This window comes from Taudactylus pleione, unplaced genomic scaffold (genome assembly GCF_031769625.1).
Source record: "Taudactylus pleione unplaced genomic scaffold, aTauple2 ptg000268l, whole genome shotgun sequence".
NCBI lineage: Eukaryota > Metazoa > Chordata > Amphibia > Anura > Myobatrachidae > Taudactylus > Taudactylus pleione.
Genome location: NW_028284670.1, coordinates 2,893,638 through 2,920,000, shown reverse-complemented (window position 1 = coordinate 2,920,000; position 26,363 = coordinate 2,893,638). Strand labels below are relative to the sequence as shown.

The window sequence follows — 26,363 nt, the reverse complement described above, 5'->3', positions numbered from 1 at the left end:
GGAGCTGGTTCCCTTGTATTTATTGATGATGTGACTGCTGACAAAAGCAGCAGAATGAATTCTGAAGTGTTTTGGGCAATATTATATGCTCATATTCAGTCAAATGCATCAGAACTCATTGGGCGGCACATCACAGTGCAGATGGACAATGACCCGAAGCATACTGCAAAAGCAACCAAAGAGTTTTTTAAGGCTAAAACGTGGAATGTTAGGCAATGGCCAAGTCAATCCCCTGACCTGAATCTGATTGAGCATGCATTTCACTTGATGAAGACAAAACTGAAGGGAAAATGCCCCAAGAACAAGCAGGAACTGAAGACATTTGCAGTAGAGGCCTGGCACAGCATCACCAGGGATGAAACCCAGCGTCTGGAGATGTCTATATGTTCCAGACTTCAGGCTGTAATTGCCTGCAAAGGATTTGCAACAAAGTATTAAAAAGTGAAAGTTAGATTTAGGATTATTTAGTTTGTCCCATTACTTTTGGCCCTTAAAAAGTGGGAGGCACATATAGAAACCATTGTAATTCCTACACCGTTCACCTGATTTGGATGTAATTACCCTCAAATTAAATCTGAAAGTCTGCAGTTAAAGCACATCTTGTTTGTTTCATTTCAAAGCCATTGTGGTGGTGAATAGAGGCCAAAATATGAAAATTCTGGTCAAGATTGAAAATGGAATCTGGGAAACAATGCAGTTGCTTTAGAATGGGTAGGTGAATGTCCTTGAGTGGCCAAGTCAGAGCCCTGACCTAAGTTCAAAAGAAAATATTTGGATGGACTTGAAGATAGTAGTCTAGTACCACTCACAACAAAATTTGAATGAACATTGAGCATAAACCTGCAGTGAAGCCATTATATTTAATTAAATGTGTATGACAACAATAAGTGTGAGATATATTTATTACCATTGAAAAGATACACACACAAAGTTATGGCTGATGTAACTTTACAGGTGTAGGTAGAAATTAGTAACCTTCAGCAATTTATACATATGTTCAAAGACTAGACCAGATAGAAAACATAGCACTTACATGATCAACTAGGCTCTGATTAAAATCCATGCTCTTATTACAGGAATTGAGGTTGTCAAAGAATTATCTTAAACAAGAAAAGGAGAATAGATTCTGTTGATATTCCGGTAGAGTTGTGAATTAGTAAAATGGTGACTGAAGATTTGCAGAGTATTCCCTATAAAGCAGATAGAAAGACACTGCCAAGATCAAATAGCATCAATTGCAAAAGTGAGTGAGAACAAAATATTTGGTGCTTGCATCCCATTATACACTAATATTGATTCATTTTATATGCATATTGAAATTGTCCGGGAGGTAATTTTTGCCCCTAAGGAGGATACATAGGGGAGGTCAATAAATAGAACAAAAAGGAGAAAGCTTTTATGAATACTCTTGAGGTATTGTTATTTTATTTCATATGAGAATATTGTAACAAATTTATTTTGTGGACATAATTAGCTGTGACAATAAAGTTTTTATGTATTTATACTGTATATATATATGTATATATATATATATATATATATATATATATATATAATAAGGGCATGGAGATGTGACCTTATATTAAGGTTGAATCCAAAAGAACTGAATTCTCCAATAGAGAATTCCTGAGATTGTGGCATGGTGTTTAAGGGGCTACACCTCAAAAGATATTGGAGGTACCAAGCTGAAATTTGGCATGAATGGGTAGAACTGTCATGTGGTGCTGGAAGCCAAATTTCAGGGCAAACATTTTGGGAGTAATCTAAAGTTCCAACTGTCAGCTTTTTCTGCCACTCTCAATTAGAACCACTTTGTGCTATAGTCTATGGGGGATTTTTGGGAAGGCATAACTCAGGTACAGAGGGCAAATTCAGACTTGGAGTTTGTTTTATTTAGTAGCTCTTGTTCCAAGATAGGTGGTTTTTGGGTTTAGGTAACTGAGAAAGTTACAGTATTCAAACTATTACCTCACAAAAGCCCCATTATATAGATAGGGAACTTCAACTTGTTGTGCAGCCTCAGAAGGTGTCGCCAGCAGGGGGGGTGTACTGTGGCTTCACCTGGGTGCACCAAGATGGCTGTCCTTTGTGGGCATTAGTGGAGGTGGGACCCAGCTAGTGCTAGTGGCAGCTGGGACCCAGCGGAGTTAGTAGGTGTTAGCAGTGGCAGTGCGGGCAGTGGCCTGTGGGACCTAGCAACAGTGTGGGCTGTAGGACCTGGCATCAGTGCAGGTATAGGTGTTGTGTTGGTGGCAGGCCTGTGTAACAAAAGGCCCAATAAGTAGGTCCCCCTCTCCAGGGCACTCCAGACCTGGGCTGATAGCCCAGGGCTACCCCTGGCATGTCTAGGCAGTGGTTGCCATGGTGTTTGTGTAAGTTGACACCCCATAAAGCACAACCAGCCCCGTGCTTTACATTTCCAGTTCTGGTTGTGAAAAAACCAGGGGCCAAACAACATAAGCATCCCCTGTATTTCACACAACCAGCACTGGGCTATTCTTAACCTGTCCTGGTTGCCAAAATACAGGCGACAAACAATGTAGGGGTCCCCTGTATTTAGCGCATTCAGCACTGGGCTCTACGGCAGTCCTGGTTCTGGAAATACAGGGGAAAAAAAGTAGTGTTCCTCTGTATTTACTAGAACCAGCACTGGACCCTTTCTAGTAGAGAGATAATGCCACAGCCAGGGGAGACCTTTCACTGGGTCCCCCAGTCAAAGAATTAAACCTGACCACTAGTCAGCCCAGGCCAGGAATCTGGGGACCCACACAATAAAAAGGGTCCCACTCTCCAGGGAAACCCAGGCCTAGGCAAATAGCCTGGGTCTATTCCCAAAACCCCTGGCCAGTGGCTATTCTGGTAAATACAGGGGAACTCTATCCAATTTTTCCCTTGTATTTCCAGAACAAAGACCGGCTCAGGGCCAAGTGCTGGTTGTGCTGAATACAGGGGACCCCTATGTCATTTGTCCCCTGTATTTTGGCAACCAGCACTGATTCTGAATAACCCACTGCTGGTTGTGCTAAATACAATGGACCCCTATGTTGTTGGTCCACAAAATTTTTACAACCAGGACCAGCAGTGTAAAGCCCGGGGCTGGTTGTGCTGTGGGGGGGACCTTACACAATCAACCTAGCTCCATCCACCCAGGGGTGCCAGAGATAATCCTTGGCTATTTTTTTTATTTATTATTATTATTACCCTTTATTTTTATGGTGCCACAAGTATTCCACAGTGCCTTAAATAGTACAAAAATCTAATAAGTGAACAAGAAACAAGTAACTTACAGTACATTAAAGTGCAGGACCAGGACATGATTTATATTCATTGCTGCAATAGCAATTAAAGCACTCACAAAAGGCAGCAGGGAGTTGGCAGTCAAGTGTTTGGTACCCTTATGGGGAGTAAGGAGTAGAAGAAAATGTAAAGAGAAGCACATGTAGGAAGAGGTCCTGCTGCTGAGAGATTACATTCTAAAGGGGAGGGCCAGACAGACAGGTGTGACACAGAAGGGGAATATAGGGAGGTAAGAGCATGAAGTGGGTTAAGATGAGAGCTGGAAGGCCTTGATGAAGCAGTGGGTCTTGAGAGCCCGTTTGAAGATTTGTGGAGAGGTGGAGAGTCTGAGAGGGAGAGACTTCCAAAGGTAGGGAGCAGCATGGGCAAAATCTTGGAGGCTGAAATGGGAGGAAGTAATCAGTTTGCAAGAGAGGCGGCATTAATTTGTTGAGCGAAGTGGATGGACAGGAGTGTGAAGGTAAAAATGGTCAGAAATGTATGTGGGAGAGGATTTGGTGAGGGCTTTGTAGGCGAGTGTAAGAACCTTGAATTGGCATCTGAAGGGGAAGGGGAGCAAGTGTGGGGCTTGAAGGAGTGCTGAAGCAGATGCAGAATGTCTGGAGAGGAAGATGAGCCAAGCAGTAGCATTGAGGACCGATTTCACTGGAGAGAGGTGGGAGACTGTGATGCCAGCTAGGAAAAGGTTACAGTAGTCCAATCTCGAGATGACCAGTGAGTGTATGAGTGTTATAGTGGCATCCTGGGTGAGGAAGGGTCTATTCCTGGAGATTTTTTTAGGTGTAAAAGGCAGGATTGCAAGAGGTGCTGAATGTGTGGTTTAAAGGAGAGTGAGGAGTCTAGGATAACTCCATGACAGCACACTTTGGGGCTAGAGGAGATAGTTGTGCCATCAATAGATAATGAAATTGTGGGAAGTGAGGTAATGGAATAGGGTGGGAAGATGATCAACTCAGTCTTAGACATGTTAAGTTTGAGAAAGTGCTGGGACTTCCATGAAGAAACAGCAGAGAGACAGTTGGAGACAAAGGTAAGGAGTGAGGGGGAGAGGTCAGTGGTGGAAAGGTAAAATGTTAAAATCAACAGCATAAATATGATATTGGAGGTCAAAAAAGTTTATGAGTTCACCTAAAACTTACATATATAGGGAGAAAAGGAGAGGTCCAAGAACAGAACCTTGGGGAATGCCTACTGTTAGTGGAAGTGAGGGGGTAGGGGAGTCATGAGAGGAGACAGAGAAGGAATGATCAGAGAGTTAGGAGGACAGCCAAGAGAGGGCAGTGCCATGTAAACCAAGAGATTGAAGTATTTGTAGGAGAAGAGGACGGTCTACCATGTCAAATGCAGCAGAGAGGTCAAGGAGAATGAGCAGAGAGTAGTGGCCCTTGGATTTGGCAGCAAGGAGGTCATTGCTGACTTTCATGAGGGCAGTTTCAGTGGAGAGAAGAGAATGGAAGCCAGATTGAAATTACTCAAGGAGAGCATGGGAGGAAAGAAAGGTGGTAAGACGGTTCAAAACAATATACTCAAGGAGTTTGGATGCAAAAGGAAGGAGAGAAATGGGTTGGTAGTTGGAGAGTATGTTATGATCAAGGGTAGGCTTTTCAATAATGGGGGAGACATGGGCATGTTTGAATGCAGAAGGGACAGTGCCAGATAATAGGGAGAGATTGAGGAGGTGGGCAAGATGGGAACAGGCAGAAGGAGACAGGTAACAGAGGAGACGGGAAGGGATAGGATCAAGGGGGAGGTGGAAGGAGGGGAGGACTGGATGAGGGCAATGACTTCCTCTCCAGAAACAGGGGAGAAAGATGTCAGTGTTGGTGAGACAGAAGGGGGGGTGGTCAGGGAAAGAAGGGGAAGGAGTGCTGTGGGTCTGATAGGATATGATGTCCTCATGTATGGAGTCAATTTTAGATGTAATGTAAGTGGCATAGTCAAGGGCAGAGAGCAAGGAGGGGAGGTAAGGAGGGGAAGGGCAGAGGAGGGATTTGAAAGTGGCAAAGAGACACCAGGGGATTGAGGACTGGGAGGAGATGAGGTTCTAGAAATATGATGGTTTGGAGAGGGACAGGGCTGCACTGTAGGATGTTTAAATACATTTGAAATGAAGGAAGTCAGCCTTAGAGTGTGATTTCCTACACTTATGCTTGGCATCTCTTGAACAATTTTGCAGGTATCTGGTGCATTTGGAATGCCAGGGTTGTGGTTTGGATCTGTGAGGGTGAGTAGTTATTGCTGGATCAAAAGAGTCAAGAGCAGAAGTAAGGGAGGCATTGTACAGGGAAGTGGCTTGTTCAGGACAGGAGAGAGAAAGGATAGGTGAAATAATAAAGTACAGCAGGGAGGAAAAAGCAACTGTGTCAATAGCCTCAATGTTAGTAATGGTAGCATTAGGAGGTAGAGGGGAAGGAGAAAGTGATAAAAGAGAAAATATGATGGTCAGAGAGGGGGAATGGGGAATTGGAGTAATCAGAAACAACACAACAATGAGTAAAGACCAGGTCAAGTGAGTGCCCACTCACATGGGAGGGTGATGAGGTCCATTGGGTGAGACCAAATGAAGAGGTGAGGGTAAGGAGTTTAGTGGCAGAGGATTCTGTGGGAATGTCAATATTAATAATAAAATCACCTAGAATAATGGAGGGAAGATCTGAGGAGAGAAAGTGAGGGAGCCAGGAAGCAAAGTTGTCAAGGAATTTGAAGGGAGAGCCAGGGGGATGGTAAATGACAGCTACTCTGAGCTTTACTGGTTGGAAGAGGTGTATATCATAATACTCAAATGTGGGGAATGTAATGGATAGTTTAGCTAGTAGTAATAACTGGTGCAAAGAAGGACAACAACACCACCACCATTGCAACCCCCAGGCCAGTAAGTATGGGAGAAGGTGAGGCCCCCAGAGGAGAGAGCAGCAGGAAAAGTGGTGTCAGAGGGTGAAATCCAGGTTTTAGTAATGGCTAGGAGATGTAGGGAGTTGGAGATGAAAAGGTCATGGGTGGGGACCAGTTTATTACAGACTGACCTGGCATTCCAGAGGGCACAGGATAGAGAGACAGATTTTGTGGGGGATATGTGAATAAGATTATCAGGGATGCTGTAATGTTGAGGTGAGATTAATTTGGGGGGCCAATATGAATAGAGTTTAGTTATGGTGCGGGCACCTGAGCAAAAAATTGAACCAGTAGGATGTGGGCAGGGAGGGAGATGTGGATAGAGGTGGGGTGAAGTGACAGGGAGAGGAGTGTAGGAGGATGGATTAGTGGAGGGGTAGTAGGACAAACGGGGGGTAGAACATGATGAATGTGGAGTAATGGGAGAGGATTAGGTAGAAACTGATTGAAGGAGGGAGTTGAAGAAAACCTTGTCATGGTGTTGATAAGTAAACTAGAAGGATTAAAAGTGGAAATATAAATGAAATATGAAAGCAAGAGATTTGTAGAAATGCAAGTGAAAGAACAGTGTTGGTAAATATATATACAGATTAACTAGTTTGTTTTTGAGTGAATTAAAAGTGGGGATCTAATGTGTGCAGAATTTGACTAATAATGTAGACTGTAAGCAGATAAAGGATGTGAGGCTAGACAAGAGAGCTAAGATAAACAATAGTATTTCCAAATAGCCTAGACCTGGAGTGCCCTAGAGAGGGGGACTATCTACAGAGTGGCATTGACATAGGAAGACAGAGCAGCACAGATAGGTAAAGATATATTGGAATGTATGAGGAAATATAGATTAGCACAATGGGAGAACACACATTAGTATTTATTGTGGTAGATAGATTGGTTCGGGTGGGGGGGAAGACAGAGTGCCACAGCTGGGGGGGACAGAGTGGTGCTAATGGAGGATGGAGTGGCACAGATGAGGAGAAGACAGAGTGGCATTTCTGGGGGGAAGGTGGTGGTGCAGATAGAAGGAAACAGAGTGGCCTGGATGCAGGAAAACAGGGTGACATGGATGGGGAAAGACAAATTGGGGCAGATGAGGGAATAAAGTAGAAGTACAGTTACAGTAGGAGACCACACAGCTGTATGGATTGGGGAAAATATTGCAGCATGGAGGCGATGATGGTGTATATGCATAGACAGAGTGTGATAGATTTAGATGTTAGGGTGGTGATAGTTTATTCTGAATGAGATGGATGTATGGAGTGATAAGGATGTTGTAACCCAGTTGGATTGTTGTAATGACCAAATGGGAAGATTGTGGGCATGGATTTGGATGTGTGTGCCACATAACTGCTTAGACCTTAGTTGCATAGACTGCATGTGTGTATTCCAATGAGCACACAAATCTGTGAATCAGAAGTTTCACAATTTTGTGAGTGACAGCAATCTCACTCTGTAAGAGTGCTGAATCTGCAGTTAACTACATGATATGATGGCATACCATTTTTGTATTGCACAAGGAACATGTCCATTAAAGCATCAGCCATAATGATTAGAACTTCATTGCTTTTTTAAATTTGAATGGTAGAAATTCAGTAGGTTTTGTGAAATTTCAGGTCATGTCTTAGAAGCCTTAATTGAAAATGGAAAACCGTAAGTTTTTTTTGTCTATGGAATATATATATTTGTATAGATGTGTGGCTCGGTTTTTCTGAAATATGAACACACCTAAATGTATGGGTTCCAAGTCTAGTTCAAATTATAACACTTGAGGGTGATTTTGCCAAAGCACGTTTTTAAGTTAGAACCAAAATGAATGTGGATAGATGGATCAAAATGAGCTGTTAATTAACAGGTGTGTTTATTAACTGGAATACAAACATGCAGTCAATGTTTCTAAATACCTTGCATTTCTTTAATTTTGTCTCAAACTATTATTTTATTGTGGGGAAGGATATTGAAAAATGTAAATAAATAAATACATAAAATACTGTTCAATAACATATAGCTAAATATAAAACTATGGCCCTCATACAGAGCCGTTCGCTATTTGCGGTCATTCGTTCTAAAACAAGGGGTGGCTATTCAAATGATCCATTCGCACATTGCAGTCTGTTCATACCTCTAAGTATGAACGAGCGAGCAAAACATACGCTCGTTTATTTGATAAAAACGCCCAATGGCTGCTCGCACCATACGTCAAGTCCGCTATTTATTAGATTAATCGAGTACATCGAACAGCGTATGAACTGCTCGCTATTCTTGTGGTTGGTTTTTTCAACCGCTATTTTGCGAGCAGTTCTGAGTTAAAAAAACCAAGTGACGTGGTCAATGACGCTGATGGATTAATTATGCACACCCTTAAAACGCCCGTTTTGACCTTTAAGCATGCCTGCGTTCGAATTCCACTCCCCCGTTTTCAAGCACCTTCCCCTGTTACCACCCACATACGCCTCATTCTGTCACTCAAAATAGCAGGCACTCGCTATATAGCGTACAAACGATTTTCGGCCGCACTGACTGGTTTGCGCATGCGTACTAAAAACCGTACGCATGCGCAGATGTGCGAACATTGCTCGGAACGAGCGTACTGCCGCTAACGAGTGGCTCTGAATGAGGGCCTATGATTTTCATGATCAATGTTAACTCTTTATTTCCATTTAAATTTTAAGTCTTAGGACTTTTTGATTGAAAAAGTTTTTATTTTGCATTTGTTTTCACCATAAAAATAATGATTGCACTTAGTTTATAATCATTGCAGTTTCTTTTGCATTAAAATACAGGTTTAAAATATTAATGTTCTCATTGGCTAAAATTAGTGTCATTCATAGACTGAAATAGGGAGGAACCATTAAGGCTTCATTCCATTGGCTGGAATGCAATCTGTAGTGTCCAGCCTCTGTAGTTAGTTATTAGTACCTGTGACAACCTGGAATAAAAAGAAAAATGCACATGGGTAAAATTTAAAAACTAAAATGAGCAATGTAACAACACAGATGGATATATTTAGAATTATGTGATCAGCAGACAATATTACCCAGTGCTATGGAAATGTGTTTGCCATACACCGTATATGGGGAGGGCACATTGTTCTCTTTATTCTATATACTGAAATGAACACATGAGGACACTTGATTTTGAAAGAGGTTAGTCAGCTCTTTCAAATGATGTGCTCCCTCTGTAATTATCGTCCCTTAATCACCAGACAAAGTCTACCTAAATCCAAAATAATTTGTAGACCCAAATACTTTAACTAATAAGGTGTGAGATTAATTAGTAAATGTGTAGGAGTGGGCATGGTCAGTGGGAGGACCTAGATTTATCCAGCAGATGTCCCAAATGTTGCAAAAGTAGAAATTATATTTAGCACCATTGGGATAGAGGAGGGCATTTTAAACATAACAATTACATATCACCAGTAAAAAGAACCAGATGCCAGTTAATAATATAGAACTCATAGCCAAATAAATAATTGTAAAGCAAGAGCAATAGTTGTGTTACTAATGGGCATCCCTGTCTAGTTCCTTCTCTTATAGAAGTGGGGCTAAAAAAAACAGTACTAACTACATGAGTGGTGGGGTCAATACATAAAATACAATTGATGTAGTGAAGTCTTCTCAGAAAGTTAAAGCTTGCAAGTGATTCAACAAGATGACCCTATGAATGTAAGCAAATGCTTTTTTCACAAGATGAAAAAATTATTGCACCCTGATCCCAAGGAGACCACAGCCATTGAGTTAATAAAAGGATTTTCTAATGTTCCCTACTAAATGTCTACCCCATGTAAAATCAGTTTAGTCTTTTTGTATAATCGTGGGAAGAATTATCTAGAGTGTATCCACTAGGATCTTCATTAATATTTTATAGTCTGTATTAAGTAAGGCAATAGGTTGGCAAGAACCTGGTCAAGATAAGTCTCAGTTTGAAAAGTACCTCCAAGATGGCTAAATAAAAGAATGGAAAACCACTGCTTATCAATAATATGGTTAAATACTGATAGATGCATTTTATAGATAAATGTAGGGTACATTTTAGAATAGTCTCCATTTAACTAATCAGGGTCCAGAGATTTAGATGATTTTCCCCCTGTGTACTCTTTAGAAGATTTGAAAAAAGGCATCCCAATTAATTCTTACATTTATAAAATCTATAACTTCTTTGGAAGAATACTGGTCCCCTAACTCAGTCAGAACATTATCACTGAGTGCTTTCTTCTGGAACATTATCAAAATTTAAATTAGGTCGAGATTGAGGCTATCAAATCCTAGAAAGACAACCAGGAAATAATAATTTACCCTGCCGATAAAGGCGGGGGATCGTTATATTAAACAGGTTTGATTACAACCATGAAGTGTAGAGACAGCTAGCCGATGCTTTATGTTATAAAAATTGTCCTTTAACCCAACAGGTGTATATAAACACGAAATGTATTCCATTATTCAACTTGGTCTCAATAATAACTGAATTGACGAACTAACAATAAGGTGTTTAAACCAGGGTTATCCATGGTTCCCCCTCTACATACTACCTAAAGTTTACAAATTGCTAACCTCTCCCACAGGTAGACCCATAATTTCATCACAGGTTCACTTAGTCAAACTATCTCTCAATACTGCGATTATATTTTGCAGTCTGTTGTTCAAAATACTCCATACTATGTGAAGAAAACTAGTGAACTTTTAGTTAAATTCAGACAACTCGGTACTCCACCTAGTAACTGATTACTAGTATCCTTGGATGTATCGAGCTTGTATGCAAATACTGAGCATGAGAAGGGAATAGTTAAAAAAACCATGAAATTCCATAGACAAAAAACCTAACGGTTTCATATGTCTCATTAAGGCTGCTTAGTCATGATCTGAACAATTCACAAAAACTTGATTTTCTGCAGCTCAAACTACAAAAAGCAATGAAATTATGATCATTAAGGTTGATGCCTTAATGGACTTGTTCCTTGCGCAATACAGATATGGTATGCCATCACACCCTGTGGTTAACTGCAGATTCACTACTTTCACAGAAAGAGATTTTCTGTCACTCACAAAATGGTGGAGCTGCTAGTTCACAGAATTGTGTGCTCATTGGAATACACACATGCAGTCTATGCAACTGAGGTCAAAGCAGTTATGTGGCTCCCACATCCCACTCAGTGCCCATAATCTTCCCATTTAATCACCAAAACAATCTCACTGGCTTCCAACATCCTTTTCACTACATACATTTATCTAATTTAGAATACACCTTCAGCTCCCTTATTTTTAAAAATGTCATACTCTGTCTATGCATGTACACTTTCTTCCCTTATATGCCTCCATGCTGCTATATATTCCCCAATCCCTACTGCTGTGTGGTCTCCCAACTGTGATAGTCTGTGTCCCTCATCCGCACCAATGTTTTTCCCCAGCCACACTGCCCTGCATCCGTGCCTTCTCCACAGCCACGTTGCTGTCTTTCTCTCATCTGTGGCACTCTTTCTTCCTCCATCTGCACTACTCTGATCCCCCCAACCATGCAAATCTGTCTCCCCCCACCACCCTGTCATCCTCCCCATCCACACCAATCTGTCTTCCCCAATCCCTACTGCTGTGTGGTCTCCGAACTATGGCAGTCTGTGTTCGCTCATCCGCACCAATCTGTCTGTCTTTTTCCATCTGCTCAAGTGCCACTGTTTCCTTCTGCACCACAGCCTTCCCCTAAGCCATGACACTGTCTTCCTTTCCTCTGAGGCACTCTTTCTTCCTCCAACTGCACCACTATGTCCCCCCAAAACTGCACAACTCTGTCTCCACCCCCCACCTGCAATACTCTGTCTTCCTACCCATCCACACTAATATGTCTTCCCCAATCCCTACTGTTGTGTGTTCTCCTATTTCTGCTAGTCTGTATTCCCTTATCCACACCAATCTGTCTTTATCCATCTGTACTGCTCTGTCTACACATGTCCATGCCACTCTCTTCCCCATCTATGTTGCTGTCCTCCCAAACCATGCCACTTTGTTTCCCCACATACACACAACTGTTTTCCACCCATCTGCATTACTTTGGCTACCCCCCCTCTGTAATGCTTAACCTTCCCTCCTCTACATGCCTTTGTGTCTCACCTATCCACCTACTGCATCTCCTCCCCCCATTCACACCACTTTTATCCCATCTGCACAGCTCTATTTTCTGCTTTGACCTCAGTTGCATAGACTGCATGTGTGTATTCCAATGAGCACACAATTCTGTGAATTGGCAGCTCCACCATTTTGTGAGTGACAGCAATCTCATTCTGTGAGAGTACTGAATCTGCAGTTAACCACAGGGTTTGATGGCATACCATATCTGTATTGTGCAAGGAATAAGTCCATTAAGGTGTAAGCCTTATAAGTCCATTAAGGTGTCAGGGCTCATTGGTAGTGTGTATGCACCTGATAAAATCAAACCAATTAATCACAGATGCACAAATGCAGCAGTGAGATCCATCTACGCATCTGTTAAAATTGAATGTATAAACAAAAAAGCATAGCTCCGCCCCCTAAAAGACAACCAGCACCAGGCTTTGGCACCCCAGTGCTGGTTGTGCTACATGCAGGGGACAAATGACATAGAGGTCCCCCGTATGTAGCACAACCAGCACTGGGCATTCCAGAACCTGTCCTGGTTGCCAAAATATGGGGGACAAATGATGTAGGAGTCCCCTGTATTTAGTGCAACCAGCACAGGGCTCTGAGCCAGTCCTGGTTCTGGAAATACAGGGGGAAAAAATGCATAGAACCCCCCCTGTATCTCCCAGAGACAGCACTGGACTCCTTCTAGCAGGGGAGTGATGCCACAGCCAGGGGAGCCCTTTCACCATGCCCCCCAGCTGCAGAATCACCCCTGACTGCTAGTCAGGCCTGAGGAGTTGGACCCCCCCAATAAAGGGGTCCCCTTCCTCAGGGCACCCCAGGCCCAGGCTGATAGCCCTGGGCTATCCCCGGCACCCCAGGGCGGTGGGTGCCGGGTTAATTATGTATAGTGTGGTGCATAAGAAAATATAAATATTGTCTTTTCCAGTAGTACCACAGGTCCCAGCAGGCATCCCTTGCATACTGGCACTTGGAGACCCACAAGTACCAGCAGGCGGGTCACTAAGGACCTGCTAGTACTTATAGTACCCCTGCAAAATAAGTATTCAAATAAAACACACAGACACCGTCTTTTAAATCTTTTATTAACCGGGACCTTCACCTGGACGGTGACGGCCTTTAAGCTCTTTTTCACGGCCATCACCCATCTAGGGCTTCTGTGGCATCTTCACCTGGAGGACGATGACCTTTTAGCTGTTTTTCTTAGCCGTCACCCATCCAGGGCTTCTGCAGCATCTTCTCCTGGAGGGCTGTGGCCTTAAGCTCTGTTGCTCGGCCACCGCACATCCAGGGCTTCCCAGTGTCTTCATTCTTCAGCTGGTCTCTCCAGCTCCCCGGCCGACAACTGACTGGACGGGGCTTACGCTGCTGGCTGTATTTTAGCCAGCCGAGGGGACGGGGCGATGACGTCGCGAGCCATAATTGGCTAGTGGCGGCCATCTTTGAATATTCTAAAATGGCACTGTGGCACCATTTTTGAATAAGGCACGCTCAGTTCTCACCTTTCAATTCAATGGTGAGAACCGCTCATTGGCTGAGAGGTGGAAAGCTCGTCTCTCTCAGCCAATGAGCACTCTGCACTGGGATTTCCGGACTGAAATGCCGGGCAGAGCTGTCATTCGGGTAGTAGTGTCCTTATAGAACACTACTAAAGTTCATGGGTCCGCTATCTCCATTTTTTTTTATTTTTCAAGACCCTGGATTTGCCTTCTTTGGAACAAAGAGGACAGATCTACGCATAGGAGATGAGTATGACATTTTTTATTACAGGTAATCCATAGGATAATCTACTGGAGAAGAGGACAGATTGGCTTCAGGGATACATAGGTGAGTATGTGAGATAGTGTGTGCATGTTTGAGTACATGCGTGTGTGCATGTATGTTTTAAGAAAATTATACTTTTCTACGGTGTATGTGTTTTTTTAATATTGCTTTTGCTGTGGAACTAAAATTACCAGCAAGCCCTTAATGCCCCACATGCTGATACTTGTGGTTCTCCAAGTACCAGCATGCAGGGGAGGCTTGCTGGGAACTGTAGTTCCACTGCAAAAGCCAATATTTATATTTTTAAATGTACCACACTTTACATAATCATCCCGGCACCCACCACCCAGGGGTGCCGGGGATAGCCCCGGGCTATCAGCCTGGGCCTGTGGTGCCCTTTATTGGGGGGTCCCCAACTCCCCAGGGATCCCCAGCCTGGGCTGACTAGCGGTCAGGGGTGATGCTGCGGTCTGGGGGGCCAGGTGAAAGGGCACTGGCTTTGGCATCACCCCCCACTAGACAGAGTCAGGTGCTGGTTCTGGGAAATACAGGGGGAGCACTATGCATTTTTACCCCCTGTATTTCCAGAACCAGCTCAGAGCCCTGTGCTGGTTGCACTAAATATGGGGGACCCTTACATCATTTGTCCCACGTATTTTGGCAACCAGGATAGGTTCTGAAAAGCCTGGTGCTGGTTGTGCTTAATACAGGGGACCCCTATGTCGTTTGTCCCCTGTATTTAGCACAACGAGTACTGGGGCTCCAAAGCCTGGTGCTGGTTGATTTTGAGGGGGTGGGGCCAAGCCATTTTTTTTTTAAACACAAGCAGCCAGTCCTGGTTGTGCTCAAATGCAGGGGAGAATTGACATAGGGGACCCCCGTATTTAAGCACAACCAGCACCGGGCTAGAAAGAACCAGCCCTGGTTGCCAAAATACAGGGAACAAATGATGAAGGAGTCCTCCGTAAGTTGTGCAACCAGCATTGGGCTCTGACCCGGTCCTGGTTCTGGAAGTAAAGGGGATAAAATGAGTAGGGTCCCCTTGTATTCTCCAGGACCTGCACCAGACTATTTCAAATGCGGGGCTGTCACCGGGCCACCCAGCTCTAGCATCAGCCCTGCCCACTAGTCAGTCCAGGCCAGGGATCCCTGCGGAGCTGGGGACCCCCCAATAAAGGGGTCCCCATCCTCAGGGCACCCCAGGCCCAGGCTGATAGCCCAGGGCTATCCCCAGCACCCCTGGGCGGTGGGAGCTGGGTTGATTGTGTGATGTGGTGTATTTTAAAGAATATTTTATTTTGCAGGTGAACTATAGGTCCCAGCATGCCTCCCTGCATGCTGGGCATTAGGGTCCACTGCCACCTGTAGTCCACCTGTAAAAAAAAAATATTAAAATAACACAACACACTTTAATATTGAAATATTTTATTTTACAGGTCTTCCCCTGGGGGCCGGAGGCCTTTAAGCTCTATTGCGTGGCCACCACCACCCCAGGGCTTAGGCCTTTTTGTCTGGTGGGTGCCAACCCACCAGGGCTTCTGCAACTTTGCCTGGCGAGCACTAACCAGCCAGGGCTGCGGTGTCTTGGCCTAGTGGGCGGCAGCCTGTGACAGCACTTTTTTCTTGCTGCCTCCCACTAGGACTTCTGGTGTCTTCGCCTGTGGGGCGCCAACCCACCAGTGCTTCGGCGTCTTCACCTGGCGTGCGCTGATCCGCCAGGGCTTTGATGTCTTAACATAGTGGGTGGCAGCCTTTGATTGCTCTTTTTTATGGCTGCCTCGCACTAGGACTTCTGGTGTCTTCACCTGGTGGACACCAAACCACCAGGGCTTCGGCATCTTCACCTGGTGGGTGACGACCCACAAGGGCTTTGACGTCTTCACCTAGTGGGCTGCAGCTTGTGATAGCTCTTTTTTGTGGCTGCCTCCCACTAGGACTGCTGGTGTCTTTGCCTGGCTGGCACCAACCCAATCCAACAGGGTTTCGGAGTCTTTGCCTGAGGGGTGGCAGCCAATTAGCTCTTTTGCATGGCTGCCACCTCCCCAGGGTTTCTGTTGTCCTCTTCACCTAGTGGGCGGCAGCCTGTGTCAGCTTTTTTTGCATGGCTGCCACCCACTAGGACTTATGGCATCTTTGACTGGCAGGCGCCAACCCACCAGGGCTTTGGCATTTTCAACTGGCGGGAAGCAGCCTGTGTCAGCTCTTTTTTGTGGCTGCCACCCACTAGGTTTTCTGTAGGTTGACAAGGGGCCAGCACACAGGAGGTGGTTTAAAATTTGCAGAGTCAAAGACGGCTGCATGGGCGGGCTGTAGGGATGCAGGGTAGCGGTAGCAGAGGTGGTGCAGAGCAGTGGCAGCAGTGCAAAGGGGCACAGAGGAGAGGGGTCAAGGAGAAAGCAGGAGCACATAGGAGAGTGGTGTGCAGGGTTATAGAGGAGGTAGTGGGGCAGAGTCATAGAGGAGGCATGGGCACAGATAATAGGGGGATGCAGGGGTAAAGTGGGGGTAGGGTTACAGAGTAGAAATGGCCATAGAGGATGCAGGGGCACAGATGAATGGAGGGTGCAGGGATATAAAGGAGGTTGTGGGGGCAGGGGCACAGATGAGAGAAGGTTGCAGGGATATAGAGGGAGTAGTGGGGTTAGGGGCACAGATCATAGGGTACATAGAGGAGGCAGGGCACAGAGGAGATGTGCATGCAGAGGTACAGTGGATGTAGAGGGGACAGAGGCACAGAGGACAGGGGGCCATAGTGAAGGCAGGGGAACAGAGAAGAGGGTCATGAAGAGGGTCATGAAGGGGTATAGAGGAGGTAGTGGGGGAACGGGCACAGAGGAGAGGGGGCCATATAGGAGACAGTAAGATAGGGAAGGGGTGTGGTGGGGTTTAGAGGTGGTAGGGCTCAAGCACATAGTAGAGGGGGGCATAAAGGAGGCAGGGTCACAGAAGAGAGGGTAGTAGGGGCAGTAGCATAGAGGGGAGGGTACATAGAGGATGCAGGGGCACAGAGGAGATAGGGCATAGAGTGGGTGCAGGGGTATAGAGGCAGTAGGGGCAGGGACACAGATAAGGGGGTATAGAGGGGTTGGTAGGGGCATTGAGGAGAGGGTACATAGGGGATGCAGGGGCACAGAGGAGGGGGAGTGCAGGGGTATAGTGGAGGTAGCAGGGGCTGAGGCTAAGAGGAGAGGGGGCCATAGAAGTAGCAGTGGCAATGATGAGGGGGGGTGCAGGGGTATAGAGGTAGTGGGGCAGGAGCACAAAGGAAGAGGCAGTAAGGGCAGGGGCACAGAGGCAGGGGCACAGAGGACAAGGGGGTGCATACATATAGAGAAGTAGTGGGGCAGGAAGACAGACTAGAAGGGGGTGCAAGGGTATAGTGGAGGTAATGGGGGCAGGGGTATAGAGGAGGCAGGGGCCACAGAGGATAGAGGGGTGCAGGGGTAAAGAGAAGGTAGTGGGGCAGGGGAACAGAGGAGAGGAGTGCAGATGCATAGAGTGGGTAGGGCACAGAGGAGAGTGAGGTGGAGTGGTATAGAGGAGATAGTGGGTGCAGGCGCACAGAGGATCTGGGGCACAGAGGAGTAGGCAGAAAGGCCAGGGGCACAGAGGATTGGGGCCATAAAGGCAGGGGCACAAAGGAGAGGGGGGTGCAGGTATACAGAGAAAGTATTGAGAACAGGGACACAGAGGAGATGGAGCCATAAAGGAGCAGGTGCATAGAGGCGAGGAGGATGCAGGGGTATAGAGGAAGTAATAGGGGCAGGGGCACAGAGTAGAGGGGGCATAGAGGCAGGGGCAGAGAGGAAAGATGGCAAAAGAAGGATCACAGAAGAGGCATAGGGGTATAAGGGGGTAGGAGGGACAGGGGCCTAGAGGAGAAGGTACATAGAGGAGGCAGGCACAAAGAGGAGAGATGCATGCAGAGGTATAGAGGAGGCAGTGGGGTCAAGGGCACAGAGGAGAGTGGGAATAGAGTATGCAGGAGCAAAGAGGAGATGGGGTGCACAGGGGAGGAGGTGAGGGGCAGGGGCACAGAGGAGGCAGGGGCACAGAGGAAAGGAGGATGCAGAGGTATAGGGGAGGTAGTGGGGACAGGGACACAGATGGGAGAGGGCATAGAGAAGGCAGGGGCACAGAGGAGAGGGTGTGCAGGAGTATAGTGGAGGTAGTGGAAGCAGGAATGAAGAGGAGAGGGGGCATAAAGGAGGCTTGGGACAGAAAAGAGGGGGATGCCATGGTTTAGAGGAGGTAGTGGGGGCATGGGCATATAGGAGAAGAGGGTGAGGAGGTGAAGAGGAGGTAGTGGGGACAGGGGCACAGAGGAGAGGGTGCCATAGGGAGCAGAGAAGAGGGGCATGCAGGGGTAAAGAGGAGGTCATAGGGGAAGGGTCACAGAGGAGAGTGGGCCATAGAGGAGACATGGGGATAGAGGAGAGTGGTGTGCCTGGGTTTAGTGGATGTAGTTAGGTCTCAAGCACATAGGAGAGTGGGTGCAAGGGTATAGAGGAGGTAGTGGGGGCAGTGACACAGAGGAAAGGGGGGCATAGAGGAGGCAGGGTCACAGAAGAGAGAGGTGCAGGGGTACAGAGGAGGTAATGGGGGCAGGGGCATAGAGGATAGGGTACATAGAGGATGCAGGGACACAAAGGAGAGGGGTGCAGGGGTACAGAGGAGGTATTGGGGGCAGGGGCACAGAGGAGAGTGGGTGCAAAAGGGGAGGCAGTAAGGGCAGGGACACAGAAGAGGGGGGGCATAGAAGTGGCAGTGGCACCGATGAGTGGGTGGTTCAGGGATAATAAGGGGGTAGTGGGGGCAGGGGCACAGAGGAAAGGGGGGTGCAGAAGAGGAGGCAGTAAGGGCAGGGGCATAGAGGCAGGGCCAAAGTGAAGAGGGGGTGCATGCATATAGCGGAGGTAATGGGGGTATGGGCACAGAGGAGAGGGGAGTGCACAGGGGAGGAGGTGAGAGGCAGGGGCATAGAGGAGGCAGGGGCACAGAAGAAAGGGGGGCACAGGGGTATAGAGGGGGTAGTAGGGGCAGGGGCATAGAGGATACAGGAGCACAGAGGAGAGGGGTGCAGGGGTACAGAGGAGGTAGTGGGGGCAGGGACACAGAGGAGAGGGGGGTGCAGAAGAGGAGGCAGTAAGGGCAGGGGCACAGAGGAGAGGGGGCATAGAAGTGGCATCGATGAGAGGGGGGTGCATGCATATAGAGGAGGTAGTGAGGACAGGGGCACAGAGGAGAGGGGGCGTAGAGTAGGCAGGAGCACAGAGGAGATGGGGGTGCACAGGGGAGGAGGTAGAGGGGCATAGAGGAAAGGAGGATTCCGGGGTATAAAGGAGGTAGTGAGGGCAGGGACACACATGAGAGAGGGGCATAGAGGAGGCAAGGGTATCCAGCTTTATTCCCCACTCTAATCACTTACCACACAGGCAATGGCTTCTTATCACTCAGCCCCAGCACATAGCCCTGCAGGTCTGCATAGGAAGAGGAGTTAAGGGCAGGAGAGAGCAGACCAGGGTGCCAGAGAACTACATTCCGCTTACTCTTGTCAACAGCACACATCAGCGCTGACAGGCAGCCCTGGGCGGACTCAATTTGGAGAGGAGAGCATGCACTGGCGCTATGTTCCCCATGCACTTGACAGCAGCACTGGCCATTACACCCACGGGGCGCTACGAACCCCTGCACATGACAGCAGAGCCGGCCTTTACACCTGCAGGGCGCTATGTTCCCCTTGCACATGGCACCCAGTGTGTGTAATGGCCGGCACTGCTGCTGGTTGAAGTGGATGAGCATTACAGCTGCCATCACCACATGTCTCGCATCCCCACCCCCACCACATTTTTAGGATAAATTACCTTCAGGTAATCATGAGCCAACCCCCCGAGAGCATCTGTTTCTCAACTGCAGAGCGCGGGGAGTGGTGACCACATGTGGTGAGGCACGGGCTAAAGCTGCTGGGCTGGACAGCTGCCAGGGAGGACGCTGCTGCTGTGTAGCCACATGATAGTCTGCTGAGTGATAGCATGACCTGCTACCTACTGCGGCTGCGCAACAAGTTGAAACTGCCATTCTGTACAATGGGGCATATGTGGGCTAATAGCTTAAAAACTCTAACTTTCTCAACTACCTGAACCCCAAAAGCACGTACCCTGGCACAATAGCTACCTAATAAAAGAAACCTCAAGTCTAAATTCGCCCCCTAACTTGAGTTTTGCCTTCCCAAAAATCCCCCATAGACTCCAATAGAAAAGGGTCCTAATTGAAAAACTGACAGTTGGAGCTTTAGATTACTCCCATGTCCTCTTTTTTATGTGTTTGCCCTGAAATTTGGCATGCAGCACCCAGTGACAGTTCTACCCGGCCATGCCAAATTTTAGATCCGTACCTCCTATAGCTTTTGAGGTGTAGCCCCTTAAACACCCTGCCCCCCCTTCGGAATTCTCTATGGAGAGATCCATTTTTTTTAGATGCAGCCTTAATATAAGGGCACGACTGTGCCCTTATAATTATATAAAAGCGAAAATTTGTCCTTCTGTCTTTCTATACAAATCCACAGTTTACAAGCAAAGATCGTGAAATTTTACATACAAAACACAGCCGAGGCAACTAAAAAAATTTGAAATCGAAATTACTTACTGTTAATTTTTAATTAATTAAAAAACACAATTTTGGCTGTACGCTCATTGTGGAGCGTCACGGCATTTGGATAGGGCCTCGGAGCAAGCGTTTTGTGTTGTCATGTTTTGTCATGATCTTAATGTTTATTATCAAAGAGAGCTTTAGCAGGCTTTGTCAGCATTCTCAGCTCTTTGACTATAAAAAATTACACTTCGCGATCGGAGGTTGTATGTAAACAAACTTGGTTATAACATTTTGCATGCTTTTTTATACTATGTTATACTGTGTGTTTAATATTTAAATTGATTTTTGTAAACAAACATTCTTAAAATCCGAGGCAATGCCGGGTACTCCAGCTAGTATATATATATATATTAGTTTGTATTTCCAGGAAGTAGGAAAAGAGGGCACTTACCAAAATATGTAATAAACATCTTTTGATAAGACATCATCCAATTCCTATAATGCCACATCTCTGCCATGTTTCAACATTACATTTCGGTTCCAAATGAACCTTCATCAGGATGGCTAATTTGACAGCAAATAAAAAAAGGTAGACCAACATCCAGTTACACACAGTTTTCTGGCCTCCAGGGCTCCCATTAAAATACCACCCAAGCAGGAAGTGAAATCAAATAGGCATATTTAAAATCAACATATAAAAGAGAAGATCCTATACAATAAATAAATCTCAAACATGAGTAACCAATAAAGTGCAAGCGGTATAAAGTGTCATACAGAGCAGCTGCAATACTTACCAGAAAATGTCAAACAAATTGTGGACAAGAAGTTGCTGCCACAGACTAGAAGTACCCTGCAATCCCAGCTGACATGCAGGGATTCAGTGCTGTACTGTCCTCAGGTAACAAGGGAAACATACTGTAGCCATGGATAAAAAAATTCCAACAACATGCATAGGTGCTGTCATATCCTGTGTAATGCACATTGGTGTCAACTGAGCTGGTTACATGTAAAGTGGGTGGCTCCCACAATAGTGGGGCCAAATAGGGTATTACTGGACACCGGGAGGCTAGGTGGTCACCATACCAACATAATGTGAATGAATAATAATGAACCACTACACTCCCTCTACTTGTAAATCATAAAGACAGGGTAACTACAAAGAGAAATTATGACCCAAAATAGTAAAGCAGCGCAGAATGCTAAAATACAGTAATAATTGGACAAAAATAACACAAAATCAAAAATAATATATATATATATATATATATATATATATACAGTATATATATATATATATATATATATATTTATATATATATATATATATATATATACACACTAAATAATAAAAACATTATATAATAATAAATAAATGAAACCAAACAATATGTAACAAAATATGAAAGATATAAGCAAAATATAAACAGTATATAATAAGCAAAATAGAAAGGCAAAAATCAAAACATGAGAAAAATGCAGAACCCGTTATGGTCATACTGTATAAACAAGTGACCAGTAATGCAAAAAAATATATATCTAAGGAGTAACCAGTAGTGATCTGTCTCAATGCTATATCAAAGTTATAGGCAAAGAAGGACTGTCAAAGTCACAAGGCAGGTTTTTTAGTCCAGATACTGTACATATTGAGTGGATTGTTTGCATTGAGGTCTCTTGGTACAACTGTATTGAGTGTATATATATATATATATATACATCAGCTCTCCCCCTTATTCACGGCTAAGGAAATGTCATGGCCAAGCTTCAGTGGGAAGCCAATCAGTCTACATTTCAAACTTGTAATTTAATGGTTGTTGTCCAGGAAGTGTTTAACCACAGGTTTTTCTGTGCTATTGGTGTTAAGACAATAATATTTAATCGAGGAGCCAAAAATCATCATGAGGTTGGTTAATCCGTAATTCGCCATATATAGGTTTATGTAAACTGGTGCCTGGTTCAAACCCATGGCCAATCCAGAACATTGTAGATTTATATTATAAGGGCACAATCGTGCCATTATATTAAGGCTGAACAGAAAAAAACAGAACTCTCCATAGAGAATTCTAAAGGGGGGGCAGGATGTTTAAGGTGATACACCTCAAAAGTTATTGTAGGTACCGATGTGAAATTTGACATGGATGGGTAGAACTGTTGCTCGGTGCTGTGTGAAAAATTTCAGGGCAAAAACATAAAAAATGAGGAATTGGGAGTAATAAAAAGCTCCAACTGTCACTTTTTCTGACATTCACAATAAGGACAACTTTTCTACTGTTATCTATGGTGGATTTTTGGGAAGGCATAACTCAGGGTAGGGAGCGAATTTAGACTTGGGTTTGTTTTATTAGGTAACTATAGTTGCAGTATAGGGCCTTTTGGGTTTCAGGTAATTGAGACATTTACAGTTTTTAAACTATTAACTCACAAATCCACCATTATAGAGATAGGAAGTTTCAATTCCTTGCACAGCTGCAGTAGGAGCCTTCAGCAGGTGTAATCACTGTGGATTCACTTGGATGCAGCAAGATGACTGCCTTTTGCGGGCGGTAGCAGGGGCCGGGTCCAGGGGAAAGGAAGCCGGAGTTTGCTGTGGCCGGGATGGGGGGAGAGGGGTTAGAGGTTAGCGGGCATTACCTGTGGCTGGGAACCAGGTATGGTAGGTGGCATTACCTACTGCAGTGCGGTGCAGTGCGGGCTATGGTGGTGCAGGTGTTAGGACCGGGGGGAGGTAGCAGCACACAGATGCAGGCTCGGATCTGGAATATCCATAATACCTGCATGTGTGTTTAAAAAAACAAACACAGAAGCAGGGATGGGTCAGTGAGACCCATCTGTGCTTCTGTCTTTAATTAAAAAATAAAACCTGTGTAAAAAAGAAATGGCATGGCCCCCTCCCCAAAAACAACAACCAGCAGCGGGCTTTGGAAAGCCAATACTGGTTGTGCTAAATACAGGGTACAAATTACATAAGGGTCCCCCGTATGAAGCACATTCAGCACCAGGCTTTTCAGAACCAGTCCTGGTTGCCAAAATACGGGGGACGAATGACGTAGGGGTCCCCTGTATTCAGCGCAAATAGCACTGGGCTCTGTGTCAGCCTTGGTTCTGGAAATACAGGAGGAAAAAATGCATTTATCAGAACCAGCACCAGACTCTTTCTAGTGGGGGGGTGATGCCACAGTCAGTGGAGCCATTTCACCAGGCCCCCCAGCCGAAGCATCACCCCTGACCACTAGTCAGCCCATGCCTGGGATCCCTGGGGAGCTGGGGACCCCCCCCCAATAAAGGGGTCCCCTCTCCAGGGCACCCCAAGCCCAGGCTGATAGCCCAGGGCTATCCCTTGCACCTCTGGAGCAGTGGGTGTCTTTTACAGTAGTACTACAGGTCCCAGCAGGCATCCCCACATATTGGTACTTGGAGAACCACAAGTACCAGCAGTTGGGGCACTAAGGGCCTGCTGGTATCCATAGTATCCCTGCAACAGAAATATTAAAATAAAATAGACACAATTTTTAAAAATATTTTATTATGCCGCACCTTTACCTGGTCACTCCACTGCACAAGGTGGCAGATACTGGCAGCTACAGGAGGTGAAGCCGGCACTGGAAAAGGCATCACCCTTGATTATACCACATATAAACACCATGCAATCTGAGGACCTGTCATTGTGGACCAACATGATCATTTAAAAGGGACATTCCTATATCGGTGACTAGGTGTACATCAAGTGAGCAGTCACATCACTTGTCTTGATATTCCCAGTGTCCATGGCAAAGATATTGCACAGGAACAGGCAGACCATGGACTATTAGGGTTGTGGGTGAGATCCTTTGTTTTTTACATGCTCTTTTCATGTTACATTACACTGTGTTTTTCTTTTTCTTTTTTACATGTCTCATTAAAGTGACTCTTTAATTCATTTAATAAATCTTTGATTTGAATTTATGTCATACATGTATTTTAATTAACACTTAACACTGTATATGAAACATATCTTTAGCGCTATTACTTGTTATTGGTGATTCTTATGTGTTAGAGAGTGACTATAACTTTGTTATAGTAGCAGCTTGGTCTAACCACTCATCCCAGCACCTGACCAGTACCGTTTTGTATTCACCCCCTTTTTTCTATTTATATGGGGGCCTGGGTGGCCAGAACAATGTGTGTATCTGGATGATGGTGTTGCTTTCATTACTAGCTGTTAAGTTGGCCATCCTGATGAAGGTTCAGTTCTGAAATATTAAAACGTAGCATCATTGGAATTGGACGATGTCCTACTAAAAGAAGTTTATTACATATATTTGGTAAGTGCACTTACAGTATTTCCCACTTCCTAGGAATACAAACACTACAGTTAAGTGGCTGCTGTGGCAACGACTGATGTGCAGCCCTTAGTTTATAAATAGCTAAGATGAGAGTGCAGACCTTTTGAACACTATATTTATATATATATATATATATATATATATATATATAAATATATTTATTTATATATATATATATATATATATATATATATACATATCCATCCATCTTTATATTTATATATTTTAGAGATGTGTGGGTCTGATGACAAGCAAATTTAGTAGACCTGAGTCAAACCGACAGTAACCGAATTTAGGGGATCTGAGTTGAACTGACTTCAGAATTTAAAAACAAACTTGGGTTTTGGATTGTATGCTAATAAGTAAAAATGATGTCAGCTTAGCTGTTTTTTTTAATACAGATCCAAAACTAAAACGTGAGGGTGGTATTGCAAATCAAAAATACAAAGATGAATGCGGATCCAAAAACAAAACACTGGGGTTGGTGCACATCTCATAAATATATATATTTTTTTTACATCTACACAATATCATAGATATTGTTTGGTTGCATATAGAAATATTTATTAGTACAGAAGTCTGAACTAGGGGTGTGCACCGGCCACTTTTCGTGTTTTGTGTTTTGGTTTTGGATCTGGATCTTTCGTCGTGTTTTGGATCTGGATTGGTTTTGCCAAAACCACCCTTCCGTCTTTTGGGTTCTGGGTTTTGTATTTTTTTATCTGTATTTTTTTTTAAAAAGCATAAAAACAGCTAAAATCACAGAATTTGTGGGTTTTTCTGCTCCTATGCTATTATTAACCTCAATAACCTTAATTTCCACTAATTTCCAGTCTATTCTGAACACCTCACACCTCACAATAGTGTTTTTATATCCAAAAGGTTGCACCGAGGTAGCTGGATGACTATGCTAAGAGATACGAGTGGGCGGCACAAACATGTGGTCCATCTAGGAGTGACACTGCAGTGGCAGACAGGATGGCAGTTTGAAAAACTAGGCCCCAAACAGTACATAATTCAAAGAAAAAAAAGAGGTGCAAGATGGAGTTGTCCTCGGGCCCTCCCACCCACCCTTATGTTGTATAAACAGGACATGCACACTTTAACAAACCAAACATTTCAGCGCCAGGGTCTGCCACACGACTGTGGCTGAAATGATTGGTTCGTTTGGGCCCCCACAAAACAAGCTGGCAATTAATCTGTCCCTGCACAAACTGGCTCTACAGAGGCAAGATGTTGTCCTCATCCTCCTCATCCACCGATTCCTCACCCTCTTCAGTGTTGTGTACATCCTCATCCTCATAGAGTATTAATTCTTCCCCACTGGAATCCACAACCACAGGTCCCTCTGTACGTTCTGGAGGCTGGTCTCCCTGGAAGAGTTGATAATTCATTT

At 44.9% G+C, this 26,363-nt stretch overlaps 2 protein-coding genes across 2 annotated transcripts in view; both read right to left on the bottom strand.

The window, feature by feature from the left end:
• The window catches only part of LOC148513879 (olfactory receptor 5P52-like), a 5,988-nt gene extending 4,925 nt beyond the window's left edge, over positions 1 to 1,063 (bottom strand). The window contains exon 1 of the mRNA XM_088481301.1: positions 1,034 to 1,063. Coding sequence (XP_088337427.1) covers positions 1,034 to 1,063 — 30 coding nt within the window. The remainder of the gene's footprint in view (positions 1 to 1,033) is intronic.
• Positions 1,064 to 9,042: 7,979 nt separating this feature from the next.
• Positions 9,043 to 26,363, bottom strand: part of LOC148513878 (olfactory receptor 10A7-like) — a 29,715-nt gene continuing 12,394 nt past the window's right edge. Inside the window, exons 3-4 of the mRNA XM_088481300.1 lie at positions 20,271 to 20,321; positions 9,043 to 9,112 (exon numbers count right to left, since the gene is read on the bottom strand). Coding sequence (XP_088337426.1) covers positions 9,043 to 9,112; positions 20,271 to 20,321 — 121 coding nt within the window. The remainder of the gene's footprint in view (positions 9,113 to 20,270; positions 20,322 to 26,363) is intronic.